General features: G+C 36.2%; 1 protein-coding gene across 2 annotated transcripts; it reads left to right on the plus strand.

The window, feature by feature from the left end:
* Positions 1 to 2,757: 2,757 nt before the first annotated feature.
* Positions 2,758 to 9,892, plus strand: LOC133830811 (phenylalanine--tRNA ligase beta subunit, cytoplasmic). 2 transcript variants are annotated; one of them, XM_062260884.1, is made up of 20 exons: positions 2,758 to 2,991; positions 3,104 to 3,159; positions 3,287 to 3,387; positions 3,871 to 4,000; positions 4,101 to 4,216; positions 5,059 to 5,125; positions 5,436 to 5,477; positions 5,657 to 5,698; positions 5,901 to 5,977; positions 6,223 to 6,349; positions 6,438 to 6,605; positions 6,987 to 7,115; positions 7,214 to 7,315; positions 7,418 to 7,552; positions 7,973 to 8,047; positions 8,378 to 8,485; positions 8,957 to 9,052; positions 9,140 to 9,223; positions 9,376 to 9,463; positions 9,619 to 9,892. In XM_062260884.1, exons 1-19 carry the CDS (start codon positions 2,934 to 2,936, stop codon positions 9,439 to 9,441), a joined length of 1,779 nt encoding a protein of 592 aa, XP_062116868.1. In that variant the 5' UTR covers positions 2,758 to 2,933; the 3' UTR covers positions 9,442 to 9,463; positions 9,619 to 9,892. The 2 variants fall into 2 exon arrangements, with proteins under 2 accessions (XP_062116868.1, XP_062116866.1); XM_062260882.1 differs by having other exon boundaries at positions 2,759 to 2,991; positions 9,611 to 9,892.
* Positions 9,893 to 16,659: the final 6,767 nt, after the last annotated feature.

Consider the following 16,659-nt stretch of genomic DNA (forward strand, 5'->3'; position numbering starts at 1 on the left):
TGCTAAGAAGCCCCGACCTAATAAGGTTCGCTTCTGTTACCAGGACGCTAAGGTCCAAGTCCTGGTCGGGGAGAGCCCTCATTTCCTGGAGATGATCCTCGAAGAGCTGGACATAGGGAGTTTGGCAGAAAGGACCTATTCAAAAGGAAATAACTAAGTATCGAATCAAGAATCAATAATCAAGGTCAGGTTGCTACGGGTCGAGAAGTCGTTTGTAAAGAAGAAGGCATACTTGTAGTCCCGAGAGTGATTCTCGTTATGGTGGGAAGCCTTGTAGCTGAGTGACAAAGTTGGGTACTTCGCCAGGGCATAATATCCATCTTCTTGGAGCCTTTCTTTCGAGGAGTGGTTTTGAAACTGTAGAAATAAAGAATCTCTGCCGATGAGGGCTTAGGCCATTTATGCTTCCAGTACAGAATGTACATCCCCGCGAGCACTCTGTGGCCGTTTGGGGAAAGCTGGAAGAGGGCTATCCCCACAAACTTCAGGAAGTTCACGTAGTATTGCTTGAGGGGTAGGGTACCCTGCCATCAGGTGGGCCTGACTTCAAGCGCCTAGGCCGTAGACACTGCGATGCGCCCTCTCGGACTCCCGACAGAGGCAGATGAGGCATCTGTCTCTGACCGAGTAATACCTCATGATCGCCTTGAGGGCATTGGGGTGTCGAAGCAGAGTGTGGTAATCCTCTGCTTCGAATGCATCACTCTCGTACTTTTGCATAGGGCGTGTAGTGGGGGCCCTGTTTACCTCCTCCACAGGCAGACGAGAGAGAAGAAAGTGTTCTGGGAAGGTTTTTGATTTTCGAATGGTTACCGTATGAGACTAAAGATGGTTTTTCTGGGTTATTATACCTAGTAAAATGTGTTGGGGAAGCAACTTCCCCACAACCGTCGAATGGCTTGCCCTATTAAGTTCGCGAGGGTGATCTGACGGTCAGGGTTCAAAAGGCACAGATCGTAATCATTGTTTCTTTGGGAAAAGACGCCTCAGGCGCAAAGTGGACGTTTGGGATATCGAGTTGACCCCTAATTAAATGCACAGACTGAAGGGCCCAACAATGGGGCGTTGACATGTGGTTTTGCTTTTTAGAGTGACATCAGCAGAAGTCCAAACGTTTCCTATCCGAGGACTTTTCAAAGTCTTCCTCAGTTTTAAGTCTCCACTGTCCGAGGATGAGTAGAGACTTAGGGGGCAAATGTTGTTCGTATTTTCACCTTCGACACGTGGCAACCCCTAGTGACTGGCTCGGACGTTCATAAACATCATCGGGGCATGTTACTGCCCGAGGCCTCTAGACAGAGCAAGGGTTCTCTTTGGTGAAACCTTGTCTTTGACAGTGGGCCATGGGTGCCTTAGTAGATTACTCCTCGATGTTCGTTCTCGAAGATGGAGGTTCTCTAGCTCGGGCATTTAAAGCGAGGGCTCTTGTCTCCCAATCGTCTCCTAAGTCTGAGGTTTTGGTTCTCAGACCTAAGATAAGGCGCAACATGTCAGCAAATGCGGGTTTTTAGAGCCAGAGGATCGTCTAACAACCTTTATGGGCGATCCATCAACAGTGTTATCGAGTGTATGACTCGACAATTCGCATGTCCACTACGCCGCCTGACATGGAGGTACTTACAGCACACCCTGACAGTCCATGGGGCATGTTCCCTATAAAGTAGGTGCTTTTCAGCATTGGGCCCCCGCAAATCTTGTTTGGGCAATGGTCTCTATTCAATGTAGCCCAATGCATTGAATTTGTATTAATCCCTTGATAATGGGAAGAATGTGTATTAATTACTTATGATTAGTATTAATGACCCCAACCTCTATAAATAGGGCCGGGAGTCTCATTGTAAAGGGTTTGGTTTTTAGAGAAAAAAACACCTTCTACTCAGAGCAATCTAAATGCTGCCTGAGACTACTCCATTGGAGCTTACCCTCACAAGCTTCCAATCATTTCTTAATACCAGAGACTCATTGACTAAGGTTCTTTTATAACCTGAACCATGTCAAACCCATTGTGTTCTATTCATTTATTTCTTTAATCTCATTTTAGAGTTGATTACGAAAAAGACAGTCAACAATATGAATAACAGTTTACCTAAACTTAAAAATTTATACAAGTTAATTGTTACTTTCCAAATATGAAAAAAAAGGTTTAGATCTAAGAAAAAAAATTAGATCTGAAAATTGAAGAAAAAGAAGAATGATAGCTGGTTGGAACTTTAGGAGATTGCCGGATTTTGTTTACTCTTCATATCTATACTCTATATTTCATAATCTTAGATTTTGATTTGGTTTTGAATTTGCTCTTTCCTATTTTTGTAGTCCCTTGTTTTTTTTCCATAATTTTTATCTTTATTTTCTTTGAATTTTTATCATAAAATTTGGAAAAAAAATATAATCTCATATTTTTGTAAACTATAGCTATAAAAGCCATATTTATGAACATTTTCCTACAAAATTTCATTTATAAAAATTTAATAAAATTAACTTTACTTTCTTTTTTTATCATTTTTTCCCAAATATGATTACCCTTTCAGTCTCAATTGAATCACTTAATATAATTAAAATGAAATATTATATTTAAGAAAATTGTTTTGACTAAATTGAAAATGGGGTTAATTTTGATAAGTTTTGTAAAATAAATGTTATAAATGAAATTATATAACAAATAGAGTTGGAGTACGACATTAAGCTAAAGTTAAGGGATAAAAATGGTATTTCATTTGTTTTTCTCATCCAGCCCTAAATCTTTCAAGCTTTCGCTCTTAAACTTCAAACCAGAGCGTCCCACTCAATCTCAACTCACCCCTCTCTAACCGGCGCGGCCTTAGCTTTCCTCTTTCAGGTTTGCGGCTCAGCTACTCCTCACGCGGTCAAACGCCACGGTACCCCCCCCCCCCCGCGGCCACGCCGCCGTCGTCGTCACTGAGAGATTGTTCACCATGCCTACTGTCAGCGTAGGAAGGGATCGTCTGTTCGCAGCCCTAGGGAGGACTTACAGTGAGTTTGCTAATCCCATGCTCATTGTTATATATATATATTTTCATCCAAAGAAAATACAATAAAAAATGGAAAAAAATAAATCATAATCGTTTGTGATTTAATGGCGCAGCTCAGGAAGAGTTCGAAGATTTATGCTTCAGTTTCGGGATCGAGCTTGACGACGTTGTAAGCATTTCTATGTCCTTGCCTGTTACTTTTTTTTTTCAATTTTTTTTTCGAGAATTACTTGTTTTTCGGTAACGGTGGAGTGATGTTTATATGCTTGATGGTGTAACGGTAATTTGTGTATCAGACAACTGAAAAAGCAATTATTCGAAAGGAAAAACATTTGGACGATGAAGAAGGCGACGATGAAGAAGAAATCATATACAAAATTGAGGTTCCTGCAAATAGGTGATCCTTTTTCCTTTGGCACTTGAATTCGTGTATGCTTTTAATCGTTTTTCGTTCATTTTTATCTTCGTCTACATATAATGGTTATGTGATTTGAGAGCTTACATTTGTTGTTGCTGTTATTTAACAGTGTAGTCAAGTTTTGATTTCAATTAAAGTTGAGTTTAGATGTATGACTTTGGTGGTATTAAATTTAGTGATTTTGTCTATAGTTTTCCTTTGGAATTATTAAATATGGATTGGTTCAAACAAATTTAACGCTGAGTTTTATGGGTTGGTGCTTTTAGTCTAGTGATTCTTTCTGGTTCCTGTATTTGACTTTAGTGAATGGATTTGATTAAAATTTTGTTGATAGTTTTGTTTTTATTTTTCTTATATAGGGGTTGGTTTAAACTCATTCAAAGCTCAGTTTCTTAAATGTACTTCATTGATTAAACGGAAAAGGGATGGGAATGAGAATTATTTTGTTTGATTTATGCACAGATATGATTTGCTTTGTCTTGAAGGGCTTGTTCAGTCACTTCGCATTTTTGAAAAGAAAGAGAAGATACCTGAGTATAGACTTGCTAAGAGTAGTTCAGATTCAATAATTAAAATGCATGTAAAGCCAGAGGTATTTATCTCACTTTGCTCAAAAAATTATGCACAGAACATTTAATCTTTAGAATACTACTCCTATTTCATGAAGCATAATGCTCTTTTTGATACGGCAGACGTCATTGATTCGACCCTATGTCGTTTGTGCTGTTTTAAGAGGCGTAACTTTTGATGAAGCAAGATATAATAGTTTTATTGACCTCCAAGATAAGCTTCACCAAAATATCTGCAGGTAATGCATTTTAATTTTCTTATTTTGTTATCTGTTTGGGCATATTGTTAGTTTCCATAAGTTACTAATTAGGTTTTTATTACTGTTTCTACTTCTGAATTTTAAAATTGACAAACTATGGTAAGAATAGTGTACAATAGAGGTTGATTTACCATTTTGTCCCCCTCTATTACTTAAAGCTATCTAAAAATGACGAAATCTTGATGGCTAATTGGTTTCTGTGATAATATTAACATCAAAAGCTGTATTTGATGTTCATGGTTGAACTTAATCTTGCAAATTAGTCCTATTTGCAATGATACTAATGAATGAAAGTAATTATATTTTAATTTTTAATTTTGTATAACTTAGTCAATTTAATGCTTACAGTTGTACAAATATCTTCCCAGATACCGGCATATGGATTTTTTTAATTTATTTGATGCTTGGGATTTTAATTAAGATAAATGCACTGTTGATGAAATTAAAATAACTTATAAAAAGATCTTGTTAGATAGAAAAAGTAGAATTAAAGTCATAAAATTGGATGTGAAACACAGTCACTGGCCATGATCCTATAGTCGCATGGTTTTCTTGTAGGTTTTTCTTTTATTCTCTCTTTCTCTGGTGTACTGGAGTAACCTAAAGGATGGCACCTGGAAGTAGACTTCTAGAAGTGATAGTTGCATTGACGTCAATTTGTTTTGGAATTATGATAAATCAATTTGATTGTGCTTGATGTCCTCATGGTTTTAAATTTTCTAGATATCTATATCTATATTGAGTTTTGTTGATTTTCATGTTGAATTTCCCAATAATTAATGTGACTTAATTGAAGTGCTTAAATTCATCTTGTATGATAGGCGGAGAACCCTAGTTGCAATAGGAACTCATGACATGGACACGTTGCAAGCCCCATTCACATATGAGGTACGCTTTTCCACTATATATGTTATCCTCTTCTGCTGTTTGTATGTGATTTTATTTTTTATTTATTTATCCAAAAAAGCGAAACCACAGCTTGTATTAATATCAGTACAAGCAAACATTAGGAATAACTCCTAATGAGAATACAAATCAAAATAGTGAAAATGTGTTTTTTTTAACTCTCATTTTTCCCAATATATATGCACAGAGAATGGAAAAATTATGACATTGATTCTTAGGTTATATACCTTTTTTTTGTTGAGGCATACACGTGGTTAGGAACTTACAAATTACAATTTTGTTCTTTTTTCAGGCCTTGCCACCTTCAAGCATAAATTTTGTGCCACTGAAGCAGGTGATTATATCTGGACTCTAGATTCTATTATCTCTTTCATCTTTTTTTCCTTTCCACCAAACATATCCTCTATCTTGATCTGCATCTTTCTTTCTCTCTATTAAGTTACACTTAAAACCTTAAAATATGTTTTATGGAAATTCCTAGAAGTAACTTCCCCTTGACTTTTTGCATTACAGGTGAAAAGATTCAGAGCTGATGAACTGATGGAGTCTTACAAAGTGAGTCTCAGTTAAGATATCTTCAATGATGGACATGCATTTATGCTGTTATGTAGGTTAATAATGATATAAGTTTTTACTTATTTATTTTGGCAGCAGGACATTATAAGTATTTCAATGTTCACACATTTTATGCGATATTCATTCTTGTATAGCTAGTAAATCTTATATTTGCTTCATGTTTCTCCATTATATTTCTCAGTCAGATTTGAAATTGAAGAAGTTCTTGCACATAATTGAGGACTCACCAGTGTACCCTGTTATATACGACTGCAATAGGTACAGGGGTGTTTATGAGCCGTCTATTATTTGGTTCAGTACCGTCTTTTTCTCTATGAACTTCCTTTCTACACTTTTTTTTCCCTTATAAATCAATGCAAGTATTTACAGTTAGAGATTTATAAGGGCTGTATGAAATTGAGATCACCTCTTCATATTGGTTCATTTCATAAATAATGTTTACCTTTCTCGACCTTTTAATTTCTATGTTGTTATAGATGATGTAATTTTTATTTGCTTGGCAGAACTGTTTTGTCTTTACCTCCAATTATCAATGGTGCTCACTCAGCAATCACTCTAAAAACAAGGAATGTCTTCATTGAATGTACTGCAACAGATTTGACAAAGGCCAAGATTGTTTTGAACACTGTTGTACGGAAAAGATTTCTGAGGATTTCTTTGGTTATCTAATAGTTCTTAACTGATTCGTGTTCATAATACGTTTTTATTGTCCTTTCAGGTTACTGCTTTTTCAGCTTATTGTGAAAAAAAGTTTGAGATTGAACCTGTTGAAGTGACCTATTCTGATGGGAAGTCGTTTATATATCCTGATTTATCCATCTACAATATGGAGGTTCCTTTGTCATATATTAACGGTGCAATTGGAGTCTCATTGGAGGCAGAAGAGGTATGTGGTTTTTAATTTAATTTATTTGCTAAGGTGTATTTAATCATAATATCCTTGTTGGTGCTTGATTTTATAAGACAGTGGCGGGTTGCTGATAAACTTTTATTTTATTTAAAAAGAAAATAATTTTATTTTATTATATTTCAACTTTCTCCTTTCACATGTTACAAATTTTATAATGTTTTTCGTGGTATCTGTCTATGGCATGCTTTTATGGGTTATCGATGTTCATCTTCTCTTCTATTGGTCACAAGCACTCTTTCTATTATTTTTTTTGTTTATTTGTGTAATTATGATTATTTTAGTTGACCTAATCTGATTTAAGCCAAGTAGATTTTTCTGGTTATTCTATTGTGAATGTATCATTTCCCTATTCTTCAGGTCACTAGCTTGTTAAATCAGATGCAATTGTATGCTGAGCATTCTGTTTCAGACAATAACCAGTGCAGCATCAAAGTATCTGTGCCTCCAACCAGAAGTGACGTGCTTCACCCATGTGATGTGATGGAGGTCCAATAGTAAAAGAAATTTTAGTTTACTGATGCTTCTTGAACATATCTGTTGAGGTTATTCAACTTGAATGTCCTTCACAACACATTTTCTTTCAGGATGTTGCAATTGCTTATGGATATAACAATATTTCAAAGAGAAAGCTTGCATCTTTGCAGCCGCTTCCTTTGAATGAGCTCAGTGATCTTATCCGACGGGAGGTTGTTTACTGGGAAAACCTTTTGCGATAATTATCAATTTTGGATTTTTATGACCTTTCATATTTTCATGTTTTTCTTCTGTGAATGTATTTCTCTTTATAGATTGCAATGAACGGCTTTACAGAGGTCTTGACCTTTATACTGTGCTCCTGGAAAGAAAATTTTACCATGCTAAATCGTGAAGATGACAAATCAACAGCAGTGGTTATTGGAAATCCTCGTTCTGCTGATTTTGAGGTTTGTATTCTTAATTGTGTTTAGTTGTAGTTTTCACATAGTGACAATTTAATTTGTGGTTTTAAATTTTACACAGTTGGCATTATTTAATGATCATTTGCAAGTTTACATAGTGGCAACTTATATTTGTGGTTATTATCAATTGAATTGTAAAAAAAAATATATTGTTCGACTTTCTGTTGGTAATTGTATCTTGTTAGATACTACCTTTTTAGGATTCTTTATTAGTTTCATTTTTTTAAGTTGTAACTTGTAGGAGTTTGCTTTTGCATCACTGTAGGAAAAATTTACCTATGTATGTCATTGTTTTTTCCAGCTAGAAAATGATGCCGAACTTCTCATGTGCATAATATGCTAATGTCATTGCTTCTAGACATTTCATTTTTATTTAAAATATTGATAAAATATTGATTTAAACAGCTTGTTCGAACTAGTCTGATGCCTGGCATATTGAAAACAGTTGGACACAACAAAGATCATCCAAAACCAATAAAGGTAATGTTAAAAGTTTCACTCATTTGACTTTCTATGGTAGAAATGCATTTACTGAACTTATGCAGCTAGATTGTTATCCTAGATGCATTGAGTAGCGTGATCCCAGGTTTTATAGAATATAATAAATTAATTTTTTATTTTTATTTTTGGTTAGTGATTTTACCTTATAGAATAGGAGTGTTTTGTTTCCATGTCACATCGAAAATGGTGGATTATCTCAGGTTTTGTGTGCTTGGTGGATAATTGTTCTAAAATAGCCTTTGTATGGGAGTAATATTCCTTTATGCTAGGTGGTTTTATAAAAATCTAACTTCTTTTTGTTGTCATAAGATTTTTGAAGTGGGTGATGTAGCAGTATTGGATAAAACAAAAGATGTTGGTGCATCAAATTGTCGCCGACTAGCAGCACTGTATTGTGGAGCAACCTCTGGATTTGAGGTAAATGCTAAAAAGCTGGAATTAAGTATGGTCTTATGCATTCCCAAATGCTACAAGAAATCTCTGTTTTTGTATTTTTTTTCACTGGTGTGTAGGTCTTTTTTATTATCCTTGCACATTTCTGTTTGAGTTGAGATATGAATCTTGGAAGCAGAAAACGTTGTATGTATTATGCATGCAAATGAATGAATGGTACAGGAACTTATAGTGTAGTATACTGTTTAATCAAAAGATCCTTTAACTAATCATTATAAGATTTCAACTATTGCAGTTGATTTCGCTAATGGAATACAGGATAATGAAAATATGGATTAGTGCATTTAACTGTTTTTTTCTCATATATTAAGAACATATTGTTCTATGTATATCCTTTCTCAACACTCTTCTAAGCCCAATGGAATGTTTTTCTCGTTATTTGTTTTGTTTATGTAATTTGATTGTGTAAGTTGACCTTTAGAATTTTCTTTTCAGTTAATTCATGGCCTTGTGGATAGAATTATGGAAGTGATTGGGGCTCCTTTTGTTCCGCTTGATGACAATACAGGGTACTCTATAAAACCATCCAACGTGAGTATTTTCTTTCTCAATTTGAGTTTTCTTTGGCTACCTTGGATTTTTAGTGATACCCCCATACTTTGTTTGTACCTTTTGAAGGAACCCGAGTATCTTCCTGGAAGACAAGCAAGCATCATCTACAAAGGGAATCGCATTGGCACATTTGGCATTGTGCACCCTGAGGTAGATTTCATTACATATGTCTAGAATTATTAATTTCGACTCACAAGTTGGCTACAACCATCAACTTATACACACGCACGACTTCATCTCAATCCCCTTTATATCATTTTTATCAAAAAGAAGAAAAAGTGTTTAATTGTCTGGCTTCTCAGGTATTAAACAACTTCGACATCCCCGATCCATGCTCTTTCGTAGAACTTACTATTGAAAGCTTTTAGTTGATATTTCACGGCAACATATGTAAGTCTTCGCTCATTATCTTTATACCAATTTTATTTGCACCTGAAGGAACTTGTTTTTTAACTTTTAAGATTACATTGTACTTTTTTTTATATATATATATATATATCTCAGGTAGTCACTAACAACACTTCTGTGTCATTTTAGATTTGCAGGGATATTTTGGTCGTGGAGTCGATTTTAAAACCTATGCTGGTGGTAGTAGAATCAATTTCAAATCCTATATCCGGTGTAGTCAATTCTAAATTCTACTGTTTTGAGACCCCGATTTATTCAAGGTTTTAAATAATTCTGTTGATCTAGGTTTGATGTATTTATACGAGTGTTTTGTCCCATAAACAGAAAGAAAAAGCCAAGTCTTCCAACAAAACAATCAACATTAATATGTTAAAAAACAGCTTTAATTTATACCTTTTCTTTTTTACATTATTTTCATGATCATCACTGGGTGCCACTAGTATTTACACACTATTACTACACATGCAAGTTTCGTTGGCATGAAACCAGACAAGTATTTCATGTTTAAATGGAAGATGTAAGCTCTTTTTAGTCTTCATCGGAAAGCTTTATGTGGGTATAAACCACCTGAGGATGCCTATCATTCATGTGACTCCTAAGACAAGCCTTGTTTGGATTTGGACTTCTATCGCCACTTTTCAGCTTCTTCGTTGGCTGAGACACTGCTTCTACTATTTTGCGAAATTCTGTGTGCCCACCTAATGGAGCTCTGGTGATTCTCGTTGGGTGCTTCCTGAGTATCTTTTCCTTGTCGGAGATGTTCACGGCTAAGCGATTCGGCACTATTGTGCTCTGGGCTTCCAAAGAGCAGTCAAACCAGTTTCCCTACTCTATATTTTTAAAGGGGTCTATATTTATATTTTTAAAAGGGTCTATATTTATATTTTAAAGGGGTCTATTTTTAAAGGGGTCTATATTTATATTTTTAAGAGGGTCTATATTTATATTTTATTGAAATATAAATTTAGTACCTTCTGTTTTTATAATTATCAATTAGTACTTTCTATTTACAAAAATTAAATAGTTTGGTATTTTCTTTGTTAAATTTTTTAATATTTTCATATTATCCCTTATTTATTGATTTATAATTGTTTTATATTTTTTAAATAAATTAAATATATTTTCAGATTTCATAAAATAAAATAAATATTTAATTAAAACTTTAAAATAAATTTAATAAACAAAATTAGTTTAAAAATAAATTTAATTAATTAAAAAACTAATTAAAATTTTATTAATTAACTTTTAAATAAACCTAAAATTTTAATTTAATTAACAAATCAATCTTACTTTGAAAAAAAAATGTTGGTGAAAATAGGAGGGTGGGGTATGAGACGGTGAGGCTGAAATATGAGTTTTTTTTTTTTTTTTGTTTCATTTATTAAATTAAAATTTAGGTTTATTTAAAGGTAATTAAAAAAAATTAATTTTTTTTGTTTTTTATTAATTAAATTTATTTAAAAAAAATTTGTTTATTAAAATTATTTTGAAGTTTTAGTTAAACATTTATTTTATTTTATGAATTTTGAAAATGTATTTAAATCATTTAAAATTTAAAATAGTAAAACTATTGAAAATCAAATAAATTATTAAATGAGGGGTAATAAGGGAATATTAAAAATTTAAATACACGGAGGGTACCAAACTATGTAGTTTTTGCAAACAGAGGGTACCGATTGATAATTATATATAAAAAAAGTATTAAGTTTGTATTTCGATAAAATACAAGATACCAAATGAGTATTTACCCTTTTTAAAATACCTCACAAATTTTTTTTTTTCAATTTTACTTCGATATTTTATAATACACCATACACTTATTTTTCTATTTTTTATCTACATCATTTAAATATTATATTTTTCAAGTATATTTTATTTATTAAAATGGAAAGTGGGAAAGAGAGAGAGAGAGAAAGATTGATAAACTAATAAACAGTTAAAGCTATGAAGGTAAAATATATCTAAATTAAAGTAGCTGATGGAGTGATTTAGTTTCGGTATAATAAACATTTCTAACCATTAAATCTCTAAAATCTTTTTGAAGAAGTTACTCTTTGTAACTTCTTGAGAAAAAAAAGCTAATTTATTTTGTAAACCCACCAAATCTCTAAATAGCTTTTAAGTCTTAATAATCAAAAAGTAATTTTTTAAAGTTATGCCATCCAAGATTTTGAAAGAAACACCAAACTTTCTTGGTTAAGTTATTATAGAAGGGAAACTCCACCAAATAACATTCCTTTAACCTTATGATATAACCATATACCCTCATAATAATTTTTCACAAAATTAACCTTATACCCCTGTGAAATGTCCTCAATGCCTTTGTGAAAAGTTTTCAATGCCCTTAGGAGAAATAATCTCTCTTTCTCTTCTCCTCTCTCTCCTAACCTCACTCATGAATTGCAACTAACATCTTTATCTATTTCAAATTTTTGATATTTATCTTCAAAAGTTATTAAAATTGAAGGAAAAAATATTTTTTGATAATGGGTAAGTGTTATTGTTGTGTATATGTTATGAATGTGGGTTATATAATAGTTTATAGTTGTTTTTCGAACTATTTTGGGCTTACAAATTTGTAAATTTTTTTTTTATGTTGAGATGACAAATTTTTAAGTGCTTTCTACAAACTGAGATTTTTATGTTCGGACATGGTTCAGACATGATTCGCACATCGTTCGGACATGGTTCGAACATCGTTTGCACATGATTCGGACATCATTCAGACATGATGTTCGAATCATGGGCAAACTGTATGACAATAATTTCCCCTAGATGACGTGGCATTGAATTGAGACAAGAAAATGATAGGCTCGGAGAAATATGTTGTTAAAAGAATGAAAGTATGATGGTTGAGCTCTGAGCTCAAAATGATTGAATAGATTGATGAGCTTTATGCTCAAAATGATTGAATACATTGATAAGCTCTAAGCTCAAAATGATTGAATAGATTGATGAACTCTAAGCTCAAAATGATTGAATAGATTGATGAACTCTAAGCTCAAAATTATTGAATAGATTGATGAGCTATGAGCTCATAGTGTTTAAACAAGTTGATGAGCTATGAGCTCAAAGCAGATAGACCACGTGAAGATCCTAAGTTGAGCGAAAGGGTTGGTGAGCATTTGAGCTCACATTGTGAAGGAAAGAAAAAGGCAGGAAGAAAGTTAGTGAAGCCGAACACATGGACCAATCATGATAAGCTTCTCTAACCATATTCTTTGTCATTTTTCTATAAATAGGAGAAGAGGGACCAAGTTGGTGGACCTCAGACTTTAGTTTGATAAAAGTTTGTGTAGATTGAGAATTGAGTGAGAGAAAATTGTGCTGACTTAAGCATCAGAGTGTCTTTTGCAGGTACACCCTCTTATGTTCTTTAAGCCCAATTCAGTGAAGAACACATTTATGTTGTTGGTTTTGCCAATAGAATGTGTAAGATATAGATGGTCTTCATCAACAAAGAATAGTGCATCAAATCCATAATTAAGTGAACTTGAAGAAAAGATTTGGGGGAAGAATTTGACCCAAACAATTGGCGCTGTCTGTGGGAACTAATAGTAAATCAATGTGCAATGATGCATAAAACAACCACTAATTTTTTTTTTATGAATGTTGTTTTTGTGTCTTTTGTAAAAACTGAGTTGATGGTAACCAGTAAAGTAAAAAGAATGCCTCGTTCAAAAACACAGCAAGATGAAGACGCAAGCCAATCATCGCAAGTTAATTATATGCAAGAGTTGCATAAAGTGATGCAATACATTAGAACAAGATGATGCCATATTATGTTTAGTTGAAAAGTGACAAAAACATGCAAAAGAACAACATAAAAAATGAATAGAAGAAATGGAAAATCAGCAAACTAAATTAGTGGCGGAGTTGGTAATGATGTGACGGGAGAAAGACGTCCATCAGGGTCGAGCAAAGAACACTGTTACGGGTCCAAGTGATGAGGTCCAATCGGAAAATAACCTGGAACAACAAGAAGTGGAAGAAGATATGCTTGAGATCTATGAGGAAGAAGCAGAAAAGTCATCGTAGAGGGAAAAAGAGAAAAGTGGAACTCATACTGCGAAGAGGGTAGAAACACCGATTGCTCAAAAATAGTCTCAAGCTTGTTAGTCGTCGTGAATGCCAATAGTGCCTTCCGATTGGAAGGAGCAGATGATGAAAGAATTCCTTGATAGGATGAATAATGGAGGGTTTTGAAGCTCCATGGACATAGCCAATGAAGCAATCAAAGACATTTTTAAGTTACCATTCACTAATTGGATCGTCAGTGAGCCAAAGCTGAAAGACTTTGTGAAAACTTTGCCCAGTTCGACAACAGTTCAGATCCATCAAATCATATCTTGCAATTTCAGCAGAAAATGATGACAGAGACTGAAAAATGAAGCTATGTAGTGTAGTGCCTTTGCGACCACCTTAGAAGGACAATTGCTGAGATGGTTCAAGCAGTTAAAGCCAAAATCGATTAACTCCTTCGTGGAGTTAGGAGAGTTTTTTTGTCCAGCAATACAATGGGAAAGCAGAGACACCTAAATCAATGGGCAATTTATATTCAATACAACAAGGAGTGAATGAGAATCCATGGGCATACCTGAAAAGGTATCTAAAGTTGGTGCACCATATCAATAATGTGGATAAGGCTGTAGCAACGAACTTATTCAGAGAAAGTTTCCAGAAAGGGTCGTTGTTGAGTGAACAACTTTACCTAAATCCACCAAGAGATCTCACAAACCTACAGTTAAGGGCTAAAGGGGTATTTAAAATACTAGAAATCAGAGAAGAATAGGCGAGGCGCACTGCGTTGATCACTATACCCACATAAGGGAATCCACCTTTGAATGATAAAAAAAAGGATAAAACAAGAGTAGAACATCCCTTATCAAGCAGAGGAGGACCAAAACGTATGTGGGAAGATAGTTGTTATCCAAAAAAAAAGCATGGATGACATGGCAAACATTTAGTACACGTGGCTAACATCTGGCATAATTCGTGCTCGACCATCGACCAGGAAGACATCTATTGTCACGACGTTCGATCTCTTCATACGACCAGCCTGGTCGTACGCATGCTATACGCGGAAAAGATCCTATGCAGTTATGATAGTATTCGAAATTATCTCCCATGATTTCCCGAGTATCTGATTATTTAGGAAATAATATCTGTAACAAATTAATGTAAATCCTCCTTGAGCCTATAAATAGAGAAGGAAGGCTAAAGGGAAAGGGATCTTCTTCTTCTTTTTTGCTTTCTGATTACTGGAGATTAGAGTTATCCTATTTGATATATCGTATTATTCTTCAGAGGTTGGTGAAACTCATTGAACCCTAGTTCTTTGATCACTCCTTTGAATCCTATATCAATAACAATTCAAGTGGACGTAGGTTATTACCAGATTCTGGGGCCGAACCACTATAAACTCTTGTGTTCTTTATTGTTTCGTCATCATATTCTTTCCAACGTGTTTGTCCAAATCAAGCATATTTTACTCCGTGTCAGTTGGCCAAAATCAGGGTCAACATTCTGGTGCTTTCATTGAGAGCTTGATACATTATCGTTGAAAGATCAATGGCGAAAACTACCAAGAAAACTGAACAGGCGGCCGGCGCTGCACACCCTCACCCGCCTCCTCCTCCTCCAAACGTGGCTGAGGATGAGCCACATTTGGAATTTGATGAGGAAGAAATGGACTCCGAGACGCTGAAGAATACCCTAGGGGTATTGCAGGATGAACTGGCCAATCTGAGGGCCAACCAGGAAAGTGCTTCCGAAATCATGGCGCGGCAGCAACAAGAAATTGAACGGCAGTGCCTGGAGCTGAGTGAAAGACAGGCAGAGATGGACTGTCGCCAGAGGGAGGCCATGGCAGCCCTCGAGGGAGCCCTACAACTGGCTAGGAATCAGGTTGCACCTGCCTCGCAGCCTGATCAACCTGCGAATGGGCCACCCCACAGGGGTCCCAATCCTAGCCCGCCTATCCAACCCTCGATCCCACAAAGGCCCGAGCAGCCACCGGTGCCTCAGGACGATGTCCCGCTAAGGGACCTTGAAACACAGCCTCCATCCCAAGCTGGTCGCGGCAATCCCCCGCAGCAGAGGAAGAATAGGGCCGGGCAGCCGCCTCGCAGTCCTAGATGCCATAGGGGCGACGAGCCAAACCCTCCAAGCAGAGGACAGCATCCTCCTGGTAACAGGAGGAACTCAGAGTTAGGCTCTATGGTCCGAGGTCCCCCACGACATGATAATGCACGGGGACCTACCGACCAATGCAGACCACCCTCTAACGCTCAGGAGGTTCCAGCCCGGGAAGGCAACTGAGGGAACAGTCGATCCCACCATAGCCAATCAGGATTCAGAGATGGCCATGGTTATAATGAGGCCGACTCAGGCAAAGGAAATACCGGTTGGAGGAATGAAGAAAGGGGTGGAGGCAAAAGCCTGCTGCCTAGGAATGACCAACCCGATAGACGGGACGCTAGGGGGCAGCCCAGACAAAATAACGTCTTCAACCGGCTCAGAGCTAGAGAGCAGCGGAGGAGAGATGAGGATTTAAGAGATGTACTCAACGATCGCCGGGAGCGGCAAGACGAGAACGTCCCCCCAGCACCAGAGGCCACGACGATTCCTGGCGCCGTGCAAGCCCAGATAGATGCCCTCAACCAGGCGGTACAACAGCTGGTCGGGGGAAGAACATCTTATATCGACCACGATAGGAGAAAAGACACTTCTTTCGTCCAGAGGATAGCTATGGCATAAACTCCTGGCAAGTTTAAGATGCCTACGCTTCCGAACTTTGATGGGTATGGTGACCCGGTATCTCACGTCAACAAGTTTGAGATACAAATGGACATTCAGAAAGTGTCCGAAGACGCTCGGTGCAAGATCTTCCCTGCAACACTTTCTGATGCCGCACATGAGTGGTTTTTCAAATTCCCTCCTGCAAGTATAGTTTCCTGGGAAATGTTCGTAAAGGAGTTTTACGGACAGTTCTACGCGGGTCGTGTGCACCCGACTGAGGCAAACCAGCTGGTTGAAATACGCCAGCAAGACGGAGAACCACTGAAGGACTACGTCCAACGCTTTATGCGAGTAGTTGCTGGAGCAAAAAAAGTGGGAGATGAAGGCAAGATGATGGCCATAACCGTAGGGGTTAAGCGCCGCACGCCTCTCTGGGA

Source organism: Humulus lupulus, chromosome 4 (assembly GCF_963169125.1).
Source record: "Humulus lupulus chromosome 4, drHumLupu1.1, whole genome shotgun sequence".
Taxonomy (NCBI): Eukaryota; Viridiplantae; Streptophyta; class Magnoliopsida; order Rosales; family Cannabaceae; genus Humulus; species Humulus lupulus.